A 16,801-nucleotide genomic window follows, 5' to 3' on the forward strand; every position below is an offset into this window, starting at 1 on the left:
CACACAGCTTTCAAAGATTCGTTCTGATATTTCAACACAAATAAATGCCCACATAATCTAGCACAGTGGTTCTCAAACTGTGGTACGCGTACCGGCAGTGGTACGTGGCGTGCCGCCAAGTGGTACAGTACGCCAAATGACCCTGGAACTGTGTCGTGTGCGCTGAAAAATCGAAAAAACTGAAGAAGTTTTCATATTTTGTATTTTAATACGTGTCGAATACGCAGCCTACGTACTACGATACAGTGCGCGCTAATACTTCAGTGGACACAAGAGATACTCTGTAATTCTATACCACTCTATAGGAATGCGTGCTACGGATGCAAGTGACCAATTGTATTTAAAAAAAGCTACTGTATCTCCAGCAAGTAGGGAGAAAGGAGAATGTGCGTGATTTTGGAACAATGCCAACGTTGTAAACACAGGAATGCATAGAAATTTGTGCTACGAACGCTGGTAATCTTGTGAGCACACGAAAGCGTGATAACAGAAAAAATATTTAAGAACTGTTCTAATTTGAGAAAAATACACCGAGCGTCTCTGTTTCGCTCCCATGCGCATGAAATAAAAACTTTAAATAAATACGGAAATAAAAACGGAAACGCGTAAAAATGCAAGCTTGCGGATTGCTAAAGCAGGTAAACTACAGTACACTATTTCTGAAGAACCTTATTTACCGTTGGCAAAAGAGCTGACATGTATTATGTGTAGAGAAAAAGGTGCTAAACAGCTCGACCTGCTGCCCCCCTCCCCCTGAAAGAGACAGTCATTCATGGAATTATTGAAATGAAGGATTATATCAAAAGTACACTGAGTCTGTAGTCGATTTGGCCAATTTGCTCGTTTACGTTAGATACAAGTTTGAGGGCATGTCCCATGAAGACTTTCTGTTCTGTAAACCGCTACCAACAGGAACTACAGGAGAGCACATATTTCAGCTTCTGAATGAATTTATCGAAGAGAATGGCCTCGACTAGATAAAATGTGTCGGAGTTTGTACAGACGGTGCTAGAGCAATGACAAGCCGACATAACGGTGTAGTTGCACGAATTAGATAGGTTGCTCCAGAAATTAATGTACGCATTACAACATCCACCGCGAGACCTTTGCCGTCAAGAAAATGCCTGACGATTTAATATCTGTTAGACTCTGTTGTGAATTGTATCAAGGCTCGAAAAATTAATTCACATCTGCTTTGCTCAACTAAACAGGCTCACCCCTCTCACTGAAATTGTGCTTTTTTATTAGTTGTTGTTAATGTTTTTTTTTTCTGTAAAACACTTCGAGAAGCCACCTTTAAAGGTGCTATATCAAATTAAGTTTATTATTATAATATTTATTATATGTATGTGTGAGTGTGTGTGCACGCACACTCATGTTGGTCATTGAGAATTTCTGGGGTTCCTATGAGATGATGACTTGTAGGTGGTACTTGGATGCTTTGGTTGGATTAGGGGTGGTACTTGGTCCAAAAAGTTTGAGAACCACTGATCTAGCACAATCAAATTACCCAAAATCTTAAGATGCATAGGATAGCATAAGGCAAAAGCAGGTAACTTAGTCAGTGTTCAACATTCTTCTCTATTAGACCATCAGCTGTCTGACACTGGAGAAAAATATTTTTGTGCAAGTAGTGTATGCGTAGCTTTTACCATTTCACAAAATGACAAATGCCAATAATCATTTGATGTTTCTTAACATAAAAAGAGTACAAAAAATGTCTCTAGGTCACACACAGAAGCCGTCTTCACTTGAGACTCTTCCAATGGGAAAGTACAAAAACACTCACAGTATTCCCTTGTACATTAATCTGAATTATCAATAATACCTAAATGGAACAAATAGAAAATGTTTGATGTTTCTTAATGCACTGATGGGAATTAAGCTCTTTGCACTTACAACACTGCAGTACAGCTGTTTAAATGACTGCTGGAGCCCCCCAGGAATTACATTAGGAAGTCCAACTGGTATGTAAACACTGTATTCCGATTACCCCGGGCAGATTCGCGGAATCGCACTAGCCCGTGCCAGGTAAATCTACAAAGTGTAAGGAAGGGGTGTGCAATAAAGTAAAAACTAACTGAATGCAGACAATGCAAATTGGACAACTTAAGAGTGCATACAATATATAATAACAAATGTTAATTTGACATACACCATTAGATTTTGTATCTGAAACACAGCAGGTAGTTAAGATTTGGAAAATCACAAAATCACATATTCTTCTGACCCTGAATAGGATTTAAAAAAAAATAATCTCATCTTTGACAGCAGTGCCTGCGCAGGCACAGGGAGGGGGAGGATTCTAGTGTTTCAATCTATTACCCTCAGATGAGTTGCAAATTGACCTGCAGTGCAGCATAACTTCTAAACATATTAGTGCTATTATATAAGGCAAACCTGATCCCAGGGCATTGATTTTCTGCAGCACAGCAAAAAAAGTAAAAAATGGAGATAGCTAAATGTCTCCTTTCACCACTTAGGAAATCTAATTGGAGTCTTGATCTGAAGCCCAGGTGCAGAAATCTGGAGCCTGTGGCTTTATTCCCACTGGACCCATGAGCTGTAGGATCCACAGCAGCTCCTCCATTCCTGAACCCTGTCCTGACGGCGGCCTTCTACATTATCTTGCCACAAAACATGAGAGTTCAGGCTTAAATGAAGGACTGAGAAAATTAATTCATAAAACATAATATCCAGGAACTGGTGGAGAACACTGTACAACATTTAGACTTTCATTAAATAGGTAATTACAAAACTTTGCTGTTTTTTCCCCCCCATTTCTCATATTTCTAAAACTACATTGATCTTTCTCTGTTTATCCCTACACAATCCACTCTTTTTTGTCCATGGTATTGCAAGTATCCTACTGTTATTTTTTGGCTATAATGCACAAAATCGATGCTTTACAGACAGAGATAAGATGCTCAAGGAGCAGGCTGTTAGTTTAAATGTCTCTTGGAAAACCCTACCCAGCTAATCCTCAAAGAGGTTCTCAGCAAGGTACTATTAAATCCGACAGCCCGTGAGCATGATGCGAACAAAATTTCAAAACCACCAGTAAACTTCCCCCAGTCAGCTTTGACAAACATTTTGATAAGCCACTTCCAACAAGACCATTTACAGTGCACAGCCCAGCAGAACTAAGCTGAAACAAAAAAAACACACACTTTCAATTATTAAGGACACTCTGGAGGGATGGATTATCTTACATGAAAAGATTTCTGTGACGTCATTCTATGATCTTTTAGTGGATTTTTTTCACCTTAGCCAACCTTGACCTTCGAATCCCCAGTTTTAATTAAAACCGGTATCTGCTATATAGCAGACAGAATTCATAACAAAGCTTTCTCGCTGAAAAGACATTTATATATTAGAAGTGCCAAATATATCTCAAATTAAGAGGCAAGGAACTGTATCGGGCACATATACCCAACTAACAGATCAATTATTCACAGAAGAGCAGACTGCCATTTAGTAAAAATCACTTAGATGAAATGTCATAAGTAGCATAAAGAACCGAGCTGCATTGAAATACAAGAGAAAATAATCTTGAGTACCTTTTTTACCAATTGTACATTCTCTTTCTTATCAAGACCACTCTTTTTGGTCATTTTTTAAACATGCACATTTCATTGTTCCATTTAGCGCTCAACTTGTGTCACTTCGAACTGCAAGACCTACACTCATCTTCAATATGCAAGACAACAGCAGAGCCTGTACTAGTTGTTTCTACAGCAGCTATAATTGACATGAGGCAAAAGCTCCCTTTCAGCTAAGAAGAAAACCCTATAGGATGGCTTACTAATACATGGAGAATGGTCATAGCAATATGTGGTGATGTGTAACCGTATACTGTATGTTGAAATTTACTTATAAGGTTATGCCACTGAACTAACAAATGAAACTGCCTCTGAAATGCCTCTAATCAGTCACAGCTGCTTCACATGCAGAGCTGCAGAAAAAGGAGATTCGCAATGACATTCTCTTTTCATTCTTCTCCATTATCATTTAAAGTGATATGACATTTGGCATGGTCATTTACAACTGAAAAAGCCACTGTTTATGTCAAAACATTGATTTAATAGATAAGTACAAGAAAAGCGATACACTGATTGCTTATTTTCCAACAGGACAACACAAGTGTACACAATGCTGAAGTTTTGCCGGACATCTTTGTCCTCTGACAAAGGTCCAACAGATATCTGTGTGGGATCAACTCACCAACACGCCAGCAATAAGGGACAACTGTGCCAAACCCTGCCAGGACTGAGTTAATGCTCATGGAGGTCATACCTTATACTGTATTAACTATGGAATGCTTTTATTTTTATTGTATGTTATGTTTCTTTAATCTGCATTTGTCTTCTCCTTTTCAGTGATTTCGTTTCATTTTAATGTTTAAAATATTCAGTTAATTAAATTTGAAAAGACCTGGGTACCGTCTTTCTTTTGTGCATACAACTCGATAAAACGAATTAAGAATTACTAAATTTTTTGTCAGAATAACCCGTTTGGATTGGTTTCCCGGTATACTGTAGGCTGGCAAAGTATAGCGACTAAAATTATTGTACCTCCAAGAGGAACAGTCTAGTATAAGAAAAGGGTATTTTTATATAACTGTTTGGTGACTGATGTAATTATAAATAATTTGTATATTTGTACTTATATGTATTATGAATAATACTGTCTTACCATAAATATTCCATATTTTTCATAACAAACTTTTTTAACCCGATCTTTAAATCGCACTAAAGTCAATACAAAGCCAGAAGGGGATACTGACCTTGCAGCTTCTTCAGCACGGCTACTTCCATCTTCAGCACCTGTTTGGGCTGCTGCGCCGACTCCACCTTCAGCGCCACATTCTCTCGCGTCAGATGGTCCACGGCCTCATAGATTTCCCCAAAACCGCCCCCACCAATCTTCTTCAGCTGGTGAAAACATGGCAGCATTAAAACCTTCTGGTCGGACCCCAGAAGCTCAGCAAGCCTGGGCCTGCTCAGTACTGGGACAGACTTCCCAGGGAAAACCAGGCTGTAGCTGTAAGTGGTTCTGGTGGACCTGTAGGTGGTGCTCTTTCCTCCAGAGTGCAATTTGACCATTAAAGAGCCTATAGTAGTGTATGGAAAAGCAGGCATGTTTAGTTCCACTGTGGTACTAATGCCTGTAGCAAATTACCCTCAGTAATCATAAAAATATTTGTATAAGCTGCTAAGGGACCCTTTAAAATTAAGAGCTTTATAAAAGCAATGAAGTGTTATTATGTATTAACCCAAGACAGAGTAAGCAGACAGGATAATTTGTGCCAGGTCTCTCAACTTGAGAGCTAACTGACTGTTCTGCTTTGACCTTACAAGAGTGTTTGTTTTCAAACTTCTAGAAAACCTTTCTGCTTTCTATGGTACTTTCTCTGAGCTTTGGTTGGCTTCTAGCTTTTTTCCTGCAGGATAGGAAACTGCTATAAATAAGTCTTCTGGCTCAACAAACTAGAATGGTTACTTCATGCTTTTAGCCATAATCACATCCTACCATTTCTTTAATCAGTAAATAAAATACAGTAATACTGAATAAAACAATGATAATGTTTGGCTTTTCCCTCTGATTGGTTATTACTTTTTTCAGAATGAAGAACGTAAAATTGTAACAACAAAAATAATAATACTGTTACAGTTATTGGAAGTGGCTATTGAGGTGTCTTAAGAATCTATAGAAAATGCTCAACACCAGGCTAGTGCCAAGATTTTCAGATCTCTCGGGAGCTTCAAAGCAGGAAAGGACCTGAGGTGTTAGCTAAGACACACTGATCAAAGAAATCATCTAGTTTACTTTTAATTAAGCTCTGGGTAAATGATTAAGAGTCATTAACCATCAAGGAACAAAGGCAGGTAGAGAGAGACAAGGAAGAACAAGTAAAGAATAAAGTATGTGCCAGGCAAGAGGTACTTGCTCGGATGAACAGTAAAGACCAGATTCTAATAATTAAATATTTGAACATTGTTAAGCGAGCTTGCCATTCTATTGTTTTTAGGTAACTGATTCCCTGTATAAAGAACCCCTAGATTAAAAATGGTCTCTGCTGGTTAACGGATGCATTTTTTAGAATAGGAAGACAGGTTTCTCATTCACTTGGCACATAGATTTTCAGACAGAGAGAGTGATTTAATAGTAGGTCGTATTTAGTTTAGTGTAGAACACAGATTTACTGTATCTCTCTTGTTGGCCTGTGTAGGTGTTATAGAGGATTTGAATACTTAGTAGCAGTGTGGGTTTTTTTTGGGTAGTCAGGATGTAGGCTACTGGGATGCCTTGTTTGTAAACAGAGTAACTTGTATGTTTTATGTTTTGTCTTGTTTAGTGCGTTTGTTGCTAAATATTTATTCAACCCTGCATATCTGACTTATTATTCCTTTCACCAAAGCTCTACCAGAGAGCAAAGATCTCAACTGCCTCTAATTATACCAACTGTTTGAGTATAGTCTTGGCATAATACATTTAGGTGTTGTGATTATTTTAATTATTGATTATCCTTCTCGGTCTATAAAATGTAATTCTCTATTTTCCAATTTTCTTATTTGTAACAATACAGCAACACTGACATTTTTAAAATGAATGACCCCAAAATAATGGAACTGTTACCCAGCTGTAGTACTGCTTTTTCAAGATGGCTGATTTGAAAAGGCCAGGGCTCTGTACACAGCAGCACATGATTGAAGGATTACTGTTTGCAAATAAAAGCATTACAAGTGGCAATCCAAACTCATAAAAGAACATAAAATTCTCAGAGAATACTGTGCAGTGGTTAGAACTAATATGGTTAGAACTAATATTGTTTACTGTACTTATACAACTCTGGGTATAACATACTGTAAGATGACAACAGTAACACAAGCTTTGTCATTGAAGAATGACATAATGTTTTAAGCATTAGGAATAAAACAAAGAACAGAAAACTTTTCTTTGCCATTTCTGATATTAAAGCCTGAAGAAAAACCTCTCATTGATTCAAAGTCTGCCCACAGGGATTCTGGGGCTTGCTGTGGAAAGCAGATTGTGTGCAGATCAGCATTTTAATGAGCAACATGTTCCTGCTCAGTACATCATTTGACCATTCCAGGCTCCAATTACCTCTTGAAAAGCTGCCCAATTGTTCAGATGGGAACAAATCATCCTTAAAAAAAACGCAAATTGCTTCAATGTGGGGGGGTTGGATGACGACTCCTATTAAGTATAAATAAGCCATTTAACTCAATGGAGATGAACAAACTCCATATCCAGCAACAAGCAATGTTAAGTGTTGCAACTTAAATGAAGCTGTTCATAATATAGGTGTAAATCCTCAATTTGCATTTACCATTTGTCAAATCACCTTGTCTATCCGCTGCGACCTTTGACGTATGACATATGTCTCTTCCTCTCCAGCCTGCTTACACTGCACAGATGGCAAACAGAAGATTGCTTGTGCCAGTAAAGGAAGGAGAAGAGATATACATCTTCTCAAATACTTTCAAGGAAATCTGCGAGGTCATCTTCAGGACTTTTGCCGACAGGACACGATGATGTGAAGCTTGGTTCACTCTTCCAGTCCATGAACTGGTTACTTTTGTGGAAACACTACATGAAAATATCTGTCCCTATGGGCACCGTAGCTGAGCCCATAGGCACCAACCTTTCAGACATACTAGGGGTGCTCATCCTGAAATGTATTCACATTAAAGCACTTCTCTACCCATTCACAAAAAATAAATCATTGCTTTCTATTAATTAAAGCTTCATCAACAACGAGAATGTTTTAAGCAGGATGTGTTTCTTAGAGTGGCGCTCCTGCTGATAAAAATATTTATTGTGTCTTCAATGTTCAGTGAGACAGAATCTCCGTGAATGAGGCGTTGAAATATTTCACTTAGCTGAACCTATCATCACTCACATTAATTTGGAATAAACTTCTCCTTAGTGAGACAAAACCCGTCATATCTATTCGCAGCAAATGCACGTGCCACCTTTAAAGGAGAAAACTGTTAAGTCCCCATCTTCTGCATCTTAATTTTTGTAAAATAGCATTTCCTTCTTGTCATGAAAGATTGTAGTGTGAAAATAAGACAGCCTCCCCACAAAATTTAAAAATGCCCCACCTGGGTAGCTGGCATCACCCACAGGGACTCCGTTTTTTTGCCTTAGAAAAAGGCAAACTCCAGCCAGCAGCTCCATCTATCTTAACGACACTTTTCAACTCATGACAACAGCAAATCTGTTGCATAGTCCACTTATACAGGTGAACCTTTGACTGCATCAAAGGAAACCTGGGACCAATTTCCTAAAAAATGTGAAAAAAACTAATACATAAGAATGCTGTTCACACTTGTACAAAAAGCTTATTTTTTCATTCCTTTTTTTACACATTACATTGAGCATACTACAGGTGACAATCTCTGCTACTTTCTGTTATGACTTTTATCTAACATGTCTTTCAGGAACTGCTTAGGAAGCATCTCAAAGCTGAGAGCATCTTTCGGAAGTTGAATGAATCATAAACCTCCAGCTGATTGAGGAAAGTTTATTTGCTTCCCTCAACACTTTTCAGCAAATGGGCTTGTTTAACTATTTTCTGAACGCATTATTTCTACAAACCACTTGGCAAAAGTAAAAGGAGAATGAAGGCAAATTAAGGTACACCACCTGATAAAAAAATCCCTTGGCAATATTTGCTTGTGCATGGCTTCCTGAGCAGTGATCATCTCGAAGGCTTCAGACAAAGACAAAGGTTTCTTTTATAGAGAGTGAAAAGCACAAAGGCTGATTGTCTGGCGATATACCCACCACTTTCCATCGCTCCTTGACCAGGAAGCCCACCGAGAGGATATCGGCCTGCTCCCCTCCCCCGCTCATCCTGCCGTCCCCGGAGTGGACTGGGCGCTTCTCCTAGGCACTGCCCAGGCCACACGCTGGCATCGGGACCACCTGCTGCTCACTGCGGAGAAAGCGCACAGTCAGCAGTCAGCACTGCAGGTTTCACGCAGCTCGGAATGGAAGGGTTTTAAGACCCATTAAAAATGAGAGGAATAATCATTGATCTCAATCAGACGTTTCTTGAAAGACAGGATACCTGCTTCAACAACATGGCTGGATAGCTTGTTCCACACTCGAATTCGAACATCGAATTGAAAGCAATGAAGATTCTGGTATTCAAGTAGGTGATCATCTTTGACAGAGACTCCATAATCGCTCAAAACCCTATCTTAAAATAGCAGCCAGAATCCTGACCAGGTCTGGTGCAAGTGTTCACATTACTCCTATCCTGGAGTCCTTGCACTGGCTTCCGGTCAAATTCCGTGTAGACTTTAAAATCCTCATGCTCACCTATAAGGCTCTGCATGGCTTGGCACCTCAGTACCTCTCTGAACTATTATCGCCCTACTCCCCACCTCGCAACCTTCGCTCTTCTAATTCTGCCCTCCTTACTGTCCTCCAAGCCCTTCATTGTATGGGTGACAGGGCCTTCTCCCATTATGCCCCCAAGCTCAGGAACTCTCTCCCCAAGGATATCAGAGAGTCACCTTCTCTAAACTCCTTCAAATCCAAACTCAAAACCCTCTTCTTTAGAAAAGCCTTTACTTAACAGGTTCCATCCTTCACCCCTCTGCTTTTCTTAGTACCACCATCCACGGTCTCCTCTATATATTGTAATTGTGTTTTATCTTGTGTATTCTTCTTATTTATTGTTGTTGTCATCCTGTAAAGAAGTTTGAGAAACCACCTTTAAAGGCGCTATATAAAATAAAGTTTATTATTATTATTATAATAAAATACGTCAGAACAAGGTAAGGCATGTATTTTAAAACGGTGAGCTCACCGAGTATACAAAACATAAGAGGGCTCTGGAAAATGCCGGACTGTACGAGTAAAAGTAGATTTAAACTTATTTTCTAATTTAAGTACTGTCTCCTGAGAGCCTCAACTGCTAAAAGAGCTCACCTAATGGCAGGCTGTGCCATGCTGGCTGATGTGTGACTGCAAGTGGGATTCCCTAAGTGGTGGCACATGAGAGTCTGAACACCTCTGAGAGTAAGGTGAAATAAATCAGCTGTCACTGCAACTCGGAGCCCCTCCAGTTTCTCTGGTGCCTGCCAGCTAAGTAAAGGATATGCCTCTCCTCCAGTCAGCGCTGGCCCACTTGCACCGGGCTGCGCAGCCTGTGATGGTGCTAAAGTAGACAGGTGGCTGTAAAGTGGGTGGGTTGGCCCACACCTCCTCATTCTCCCCATGGATGTGTGTGCAGAATTCCAAAATAGGGGGTTCCCAAAAAACCTGAAGCAAAAGTACTGCACAGAACTAAACAAATCACATTACGTTCTGCTAAAATGAATGAATTTCAAATTGCTTGTCCTGCATTTTTTTATATATTTTTTTTACAATGTTTGTCAACTTAAGTGGTGTATGTCTTTAATCTGTGAAACAGCAGGCTTGTTCTCATTATTTTAAAAGGCTTAGCAGATAACATTTGACAATGAGATAGTCATTAACCATGTTATGACTAGCTACATCACAAAAAAAAGTATCTGGGATGCCCTCTCAGAGAAGGTTAACCAAGAATTAATGAGAAAGATTGATATTGAACAGCATACTAAAGATCATGGACAATTCAAGGTCACACAATACTGAAGCTCCTTCAGGCTCCAGTCCTGTGTCATGCAGAGCCACAATCCAGTTATTCTTATAGGTCACCCTGTATCACCTGTTATTTCAAGATAAGGAACATGTGTTTAGACGCTCAATCAATTAATCAAGTTATGTTTCAATTAAGGAAGTACTGATTTTTCAGGGCTCAAGGATATTATGATTCTTGTTCCAAATTATCACTAAATTAGATAACAGAACACCACCTGTTCGACTGATCATACTTACATTGATCCTGGCCTTTAGAAATTTCAAGTCTACTGGATGGGGTCCCTCCAGGACTAGGATTTGAGACTACAGGTCTGCAGTGATTATTTTCAACACAGGATCCAGGGATACCTGTGTGTACCTGGGGACTGTAGAAAGCTCCAGGCAGCCAAGAGAAACCTCCCAGCCTAGTAGAGTGAAAAACCAGCACTCACACACCAGATCAGTGCTGAAAACATGTACAGTGGATCCATTTTGTTTTTTCACATTTCACTATTTCTGATAGCAACAGACTTCATTTTGATTGCATGTTGAAAATCTTCATGAAGGCTGAAAACCTTTGACCTAGCGAAAACTTTAATGGATGCTCCTGTTGCGGATATAGGCCACTGTATGGGTACCCTCCATCTCCAATAATGTTAGTTGCTAATTTAGCAAATACAGGGAATACAGCAGAGCTGCAGAAATAAGTTTTTAAACACCGCATCTTAAATTTTTGTTATATTGCTAAAAATCTGAACTATATAGGAAAAATGAGTGTTCAATGTACTTATAAAAGATATCACTGTCCATAAGTATCTTTTATGGACAACATTTACTACAGTTAACAAATTAGTCAAGAACACTGTCAGCATCAGCGAATGTCTGTGACCATAGCTATAGTAGAAACAAATGTAAAATAACAACCCTTGCAGATAAAAAGTTAGCACCATGAATACCATAATATTTCTAATATTAATATTTTACATTTAAAAATCCACCTTATCACCAATCTACCTGCTTTTTTGTAAAACAAACATTCATCCAAATTAGAAAAAAACATTTCAGCTAGCAATAGGAGCTCCTAATTAAAATGTATACACCAGATGATGCTGACAGGGCACAGCGGTGACATGTTCCCACACTGTAAACCCCTGTTAATACAAAGAAACATTTGCAATACTATGCTGAAGAAGGGAAACAATTTTCAAACCTGACAGTCTTTCACAACAAGAATCAGCCACAATTCTTTTACGTTTGTAGAAAGCAGATTATGTACAAATCCTTACCAAAATGTCCCTTTTTTCACCTTGCTTTGCAGCTCTGTGCCCGTCAAAACCCGTAGAAGTGCTCAAATAATGAATACTATTTTAAGTCTTACTATATAAACTATTTTAAGCCTTCCTAAGAAAATGAAATGGTACTTTGGAATGGTGGACAAACTGCAGAGGAATCTTTCAATTCTGCAGCTGTGAAAGCTATTTGGGTCAAAGTGCATGTCCAGTGTCCAGTTTACAATCAGAAAAAAAGGCTGCTGACAGGTCTCCTGAAAACACTGGCAATTTAAGTACAAAAACAAAAAAGGGGCATATTAACAAGAAAGCTGTCTGTTTCCATGGATGCCTTGAATCCAAGGACACTGTAATGAAGGAATAAAAGATTTTCCCATTGGTTTTCTATTCCTAAACACAGCAGTGCATTGCACAGGTGGTGGGTGAAATTTGTCTCCTTTTTGTCTTAGTCATGCCACGGCTCAGCTGTGAATGAGGGTGTCCACACTTGTTCAAAGCATCATGTATGCTGAAGAGTAGCCTACAATCCCTTTAACCCAGGTTAAAGGTCAAAGAGAAGATTAAAGGAGAGCAATCTGAGATCACTGGAGCTGACCAAGAGTTTATTTTATGGGATGACTCCAGCCCATGTCGCAGGGCTAAGAAATCAAACCAATTCTTCTCAGTCTTATTAAAATTGGAAGCATTTAGTTTTTCTGTAAACTTCTGGACTACAACATAATCCAACTGAGAGAAGGTCATTTGGTCCATCTAGTTTGGTAGTTTGTAGTTAATCGATCCAAGAAACTCATCCAGCCATGTCTAGAAAGAAGCCAGGGTATTGTCTTCAACAAAAGAGATGCATAGCTTGTTCCATAATCTCTTTTGGGGAAAAGAAGTGCCTCCTGCACCTCCACATTAGTTTTCACTTGTGTCCTCTACTGTTTCTCTGTTGTTTCTGCAGGGTTGACTTTGTCAGTGCCTTTGGGAATTGAGAATACTTGTGTTCTGTTAGCGTTTCCTCTGTCGAAGACTAAAATGGTTCAGTTCCTCCAGTCTTGTCAGTGGAAGACAATCCCTAAGCCCTTGAATTCATCTGTTTGCTCTTCTCTGGAATGATTCCATTCTATAATGTGGAGACCACATTGTACACAATATATAAATGAAGCCGTACTAATGAGTTTATACACTTTTAAAAGCTTGTCCTTTGATTTGGATTCAACAGGTCAAACTATATATACACTAACATTTTGTTTGCCTTTTTAATTGCTTTCCCACTGGACAATTCCATTGAATTGGTTTATCAGCTTGTTCTGCAATCACCACCGGATACAGCTACATATAGTGTGCAACACTGTAATATTGGACGGACAACATTAAGTCTGCTTCAGGTTTTGCAGGTATTCATTGCCATTTACAGAGCCTTTGTTAAGTTAAAAGCCAGCATCGTACTTCTATCAAAGCATGCAATGGAACAACACCTAGCGTTACCATAAGTGATCACAAAGGCTATATACATCATATTGTATATCATTTTGTGGCACAATCACAAACAGAACAACACAGCAAATTCCCAATCTTTTTTTAAAATACTTTAGTCACAAGCATTGAACCAACAAAAAACAACTTACTATAAAGGTAAACAATGATGTTCTTTGTTATGTTGAAGACTATCCTATAGCAAAATGGCAGATCTGTCCAATTTCTGTAACTCATATTTAATAAAAAAACTTTGACGTATGCATCAAGTGACAAGAACAAAGTAATTGTTGTTTAAGCTGGGCCACTGTGGTATAAAACTGCCCTGCAGATTTAATCATTAGGGTGGTAAAACTGAAACGTGGATCAACCATCTTCAACTGACAGTTATTCAAATACCATTTTAGAAGATGTGGTAATCAGATAGGAACGACAAGCCACAGCCAGGATAAGAAACGCATAATTAAATATTGCTCAGCTTTCAAGCAATATTAACCCCAGTATGCCATTAAAACATCGGTACCTGCATCAACAGCAGAAGCTTTTGGCATGCGGCACTGTTTACTCTTGCTATGTAACTGTGTACCTAAAAAGGGCTTAGGAACAAACAAATAGCCAATATGAATAGACCCTAGCTTTGCGATCACCTCAGATGACTTAAGAAAGATAAATAGATTGCAAAAACAAGAAAGCAAATCGGAACCAATTGCCCAGCACTAAATTTATCAGACTGCTTGTGATCTCTTCGCTCTTTAAGTTTTTTTTTCACAGTTGGCTTGGTATGAACTGAAAAACACAGCAAATACAGAACACACACAGCTGGTGATCTCTGCGGTCTGTATCTTAGTGGTTTGAAGAGTACGGGACGGATCAGAGCACAAAACTGCTCATCAGGTGCGAGTGTTTGTTAGGGACACCTGCTCATCAGCATTACATTTTCACACATTATTGTATGAGTCTGCTATTAGCAGGCCTTCTCTGACACTCTCCACTCCCTACAGGGGCACCTCAGCTGTCCGAACGTCTACAGGGGACAGCTTGAACTTATGCAAACACAAAATGGCATTTTCAGTCCGATAAACATTGCTCTTGCACCATGTGTTTGCACACTGACAGCAGCTCTGGGACAAATTCACAGCAACTGTCATCTCTGCTGGTTCTCAGGATTTTAAAGGGTCTCTCATTTTGCAATTAAAACCTATTTAATTAGCAGCATGATTCCAAAACAACTTGATAAAGTTGTTACTGTCAAGACTACAATTTGCATTGATTGAAATTCACTTCAGCATGTGACTACACAGTATAATATATGGATATGTCTGGGATCACAGGAGTTTTTTGGTCACCGATTTATTTTTCTGAACTAGATCTCAAGTGACTAAAAGGGTCCAAGAAGATATTCACTGGAAACTGACAAGACGAAATCAATGAGTTCCAAGGACCCAGCTGCATGACAATCACTAGACAGGAGATTTCGGGAGAGATCTTAATCTAGCAGTGGAACAATGAGGTCTGATGATGTTTACCTTAACAAGATGCTGAAAGTCAGAAAATATGATTATAATTTAGAAATATTAGCCAGTAGTTTTAATGCAGAAACTTGCATCCTGTAATGTAGACCTGTGTATAGGTGTCTTTAGGCTGCCATTTCTAGTACCTTTGATCCTGATCAGAAGATATGATCACTCTAGCTGGAATGACTTTTACTCCATCACTCTAGCTGTGGTGACTGTTAGCACACAAGCTGGACTCTCATATAAGTTACATTTCCACAGACCTCAAAATAGAAGAGTAATATAATGGAATGAAATGCTACCGATGCTTTTGATTGTCATGAGAAATTAAAATTCTCATTCAACCCAGTCCTTGTGAAAGCCCTTGGGAAAGGGATTCACGCAGAGCACCTCTGTGGACACAATGAGTTGGTAACAGGCTATCCATCACCTGCAGTGACCCCTGTGGCCTGCAGGGCAACCGTAAGGTTGCACTGCCGTCAGTGATGTGGTGCTAAAATTGCAATTGACACTATGAGGCCTGCAGAAAGCCTAAATTTCAGTGTATGCATGCATAGTTACCAGCACTCCTGTAATGACAGGAAAAATGCAAACAAACTATAGCCAGTTTAGCTATAAAGCTCTAATTGTGTTCCTATAGAATGCTGTGTTTTGGAAATGTTGTGTTACATTAACCAATGAGTAATATGACATTTGCCATTATTGATACAAATTGCTTATTTTATATATTACTTTTTTGGTAATTGTTTCAGTGAGCCAACAACCCTTATTAAGTGAATACAGAATGAATAAAAGTAAATTGCCCTAACATGATGTAACCACAGCAGTTCAGGTGGGTAGCCGAGTCAGCATGTGTAGACTGCAGAGGAACAAGTAAAGGTTTATTCCATGCTGAAAAGAGAAGAAAGGTTCCCGAAGAAGGCTCCACAGCCGAAACGTTGCGTTTCCTTTCTTTTCAGCGTGGAATAAACCTTTTACTTGTTCCTATATGATGTAACTACGTACTGTCTATGAGTCTTTGTTGTTGGAGAAGAGAGGTAAGGTCAAGCAGTGGTAAGAAGTTTTAAACAGGATTCACCATTTAGTTGCATATAGCTACGTATAGGTTAAGAAAGGCTTTAGGCAAACCTAAAACCATTTTGTATGAAGAACTACATTCTACATCAGCAACGTAGAAAGAAAAGAAATGGAAGGGGATGGAGCCTAGTGAAGAAAAAGGCCAAAGGGAGAGGAGTCTGATGTAGGAAACATCCTTGTTGGAAACCCAAATCGAACCCGAATCGTTAAAGGACACCCATTTTAAGGGTTTTAGTTATTCAAAAAACATGTGAACCATTTATAGCACATGTAGGCCACTCAACTAATTGTGAACACCTCATTTAGGTTTTTCATAGCAAAGTAAATATGCAAATCAGCACATTTTTTTTTTTTGCACTTTCTGCTGACATTTGTCTTGTGAAACCCATAACAATGTTCATTTTTAGCATTCAGGTTTTTGATTAGTCACTTTAAAGATAATCATTACATCATCAAGTATAACTCAACAAAGTGGAACATCACTGGACTAGGAGGAAAGGGGAGTACCATTTGCAAGGCACTGTATATTTTAAGATATGTGAAAATGAGCTTTCTTCTGCCACACCCAGAAGAACTGTGGTATGGTTTTAACCATTACATTTTCTCAGTGCACACTTAAAACAATAACACAAGGAACTTTGCAAATTCAATCAAAATGACTTCTTTTAGCATAGAGAAAAGAAAAGTAGCAAAATCAGAATGACTCAATGATTTCAGCCAGCATTTAAAAAAGGTACACAAACACTACAGAGTTGCAGAAAGTAATTCTTCTTAAATTAACACACACACACACACACACATAGTAAGCAAATTGAGGCA

The 16,801-nt window shown here is 38.9% G+C and overlaps 1 protein-coding gene across 1 annotated transcript in view; it reads right to left on the reverse strand.

Annotated features, from left to right (window-relative positions):
• The window catches only part of LOC148828420 (tau-tubulin kinase 2-like), a 55,403-nt gene that overhangs the window by 28,429 nt on the left and 10,173 nt on the right, over positions 1-16,801 (reverse strand). Inside the window, exons 2-3 of the mRNA XM_088925983.1 lie at positions 8,818-8,968; positions 4,787-4,934 (exon numbers count right to left, since the gene is read on the reverse strand). Coding sequence (XP_088782109.1) covers positions 4,787-4,934; positions 8,818-8,886 — 217 coding nt within the window. The 5' untranslated portion in view covers positions 8,887-8,968. The remainder of the gene's footprint in view (positions 1-4,786; positions 4,935-8,817; positions 8,969-16,801) is intronic.

This window comes from Atractosteus spatula, chromosome 9 (assembly GCF_055471065.1).
Source record: "Atractosteus spatula isolate fAtrSpa1 chromosome 9, fAtrSpa1.hap1, whole genome shotgun sequence".
NCBI classification, from domain to species: domain Eukaryota; kingdom Metazoa; phylum Chordata; class Actinopteri; order Semionotiformes; family Lepisosteidae; genus Atractosteus; species Atractosteus spatula.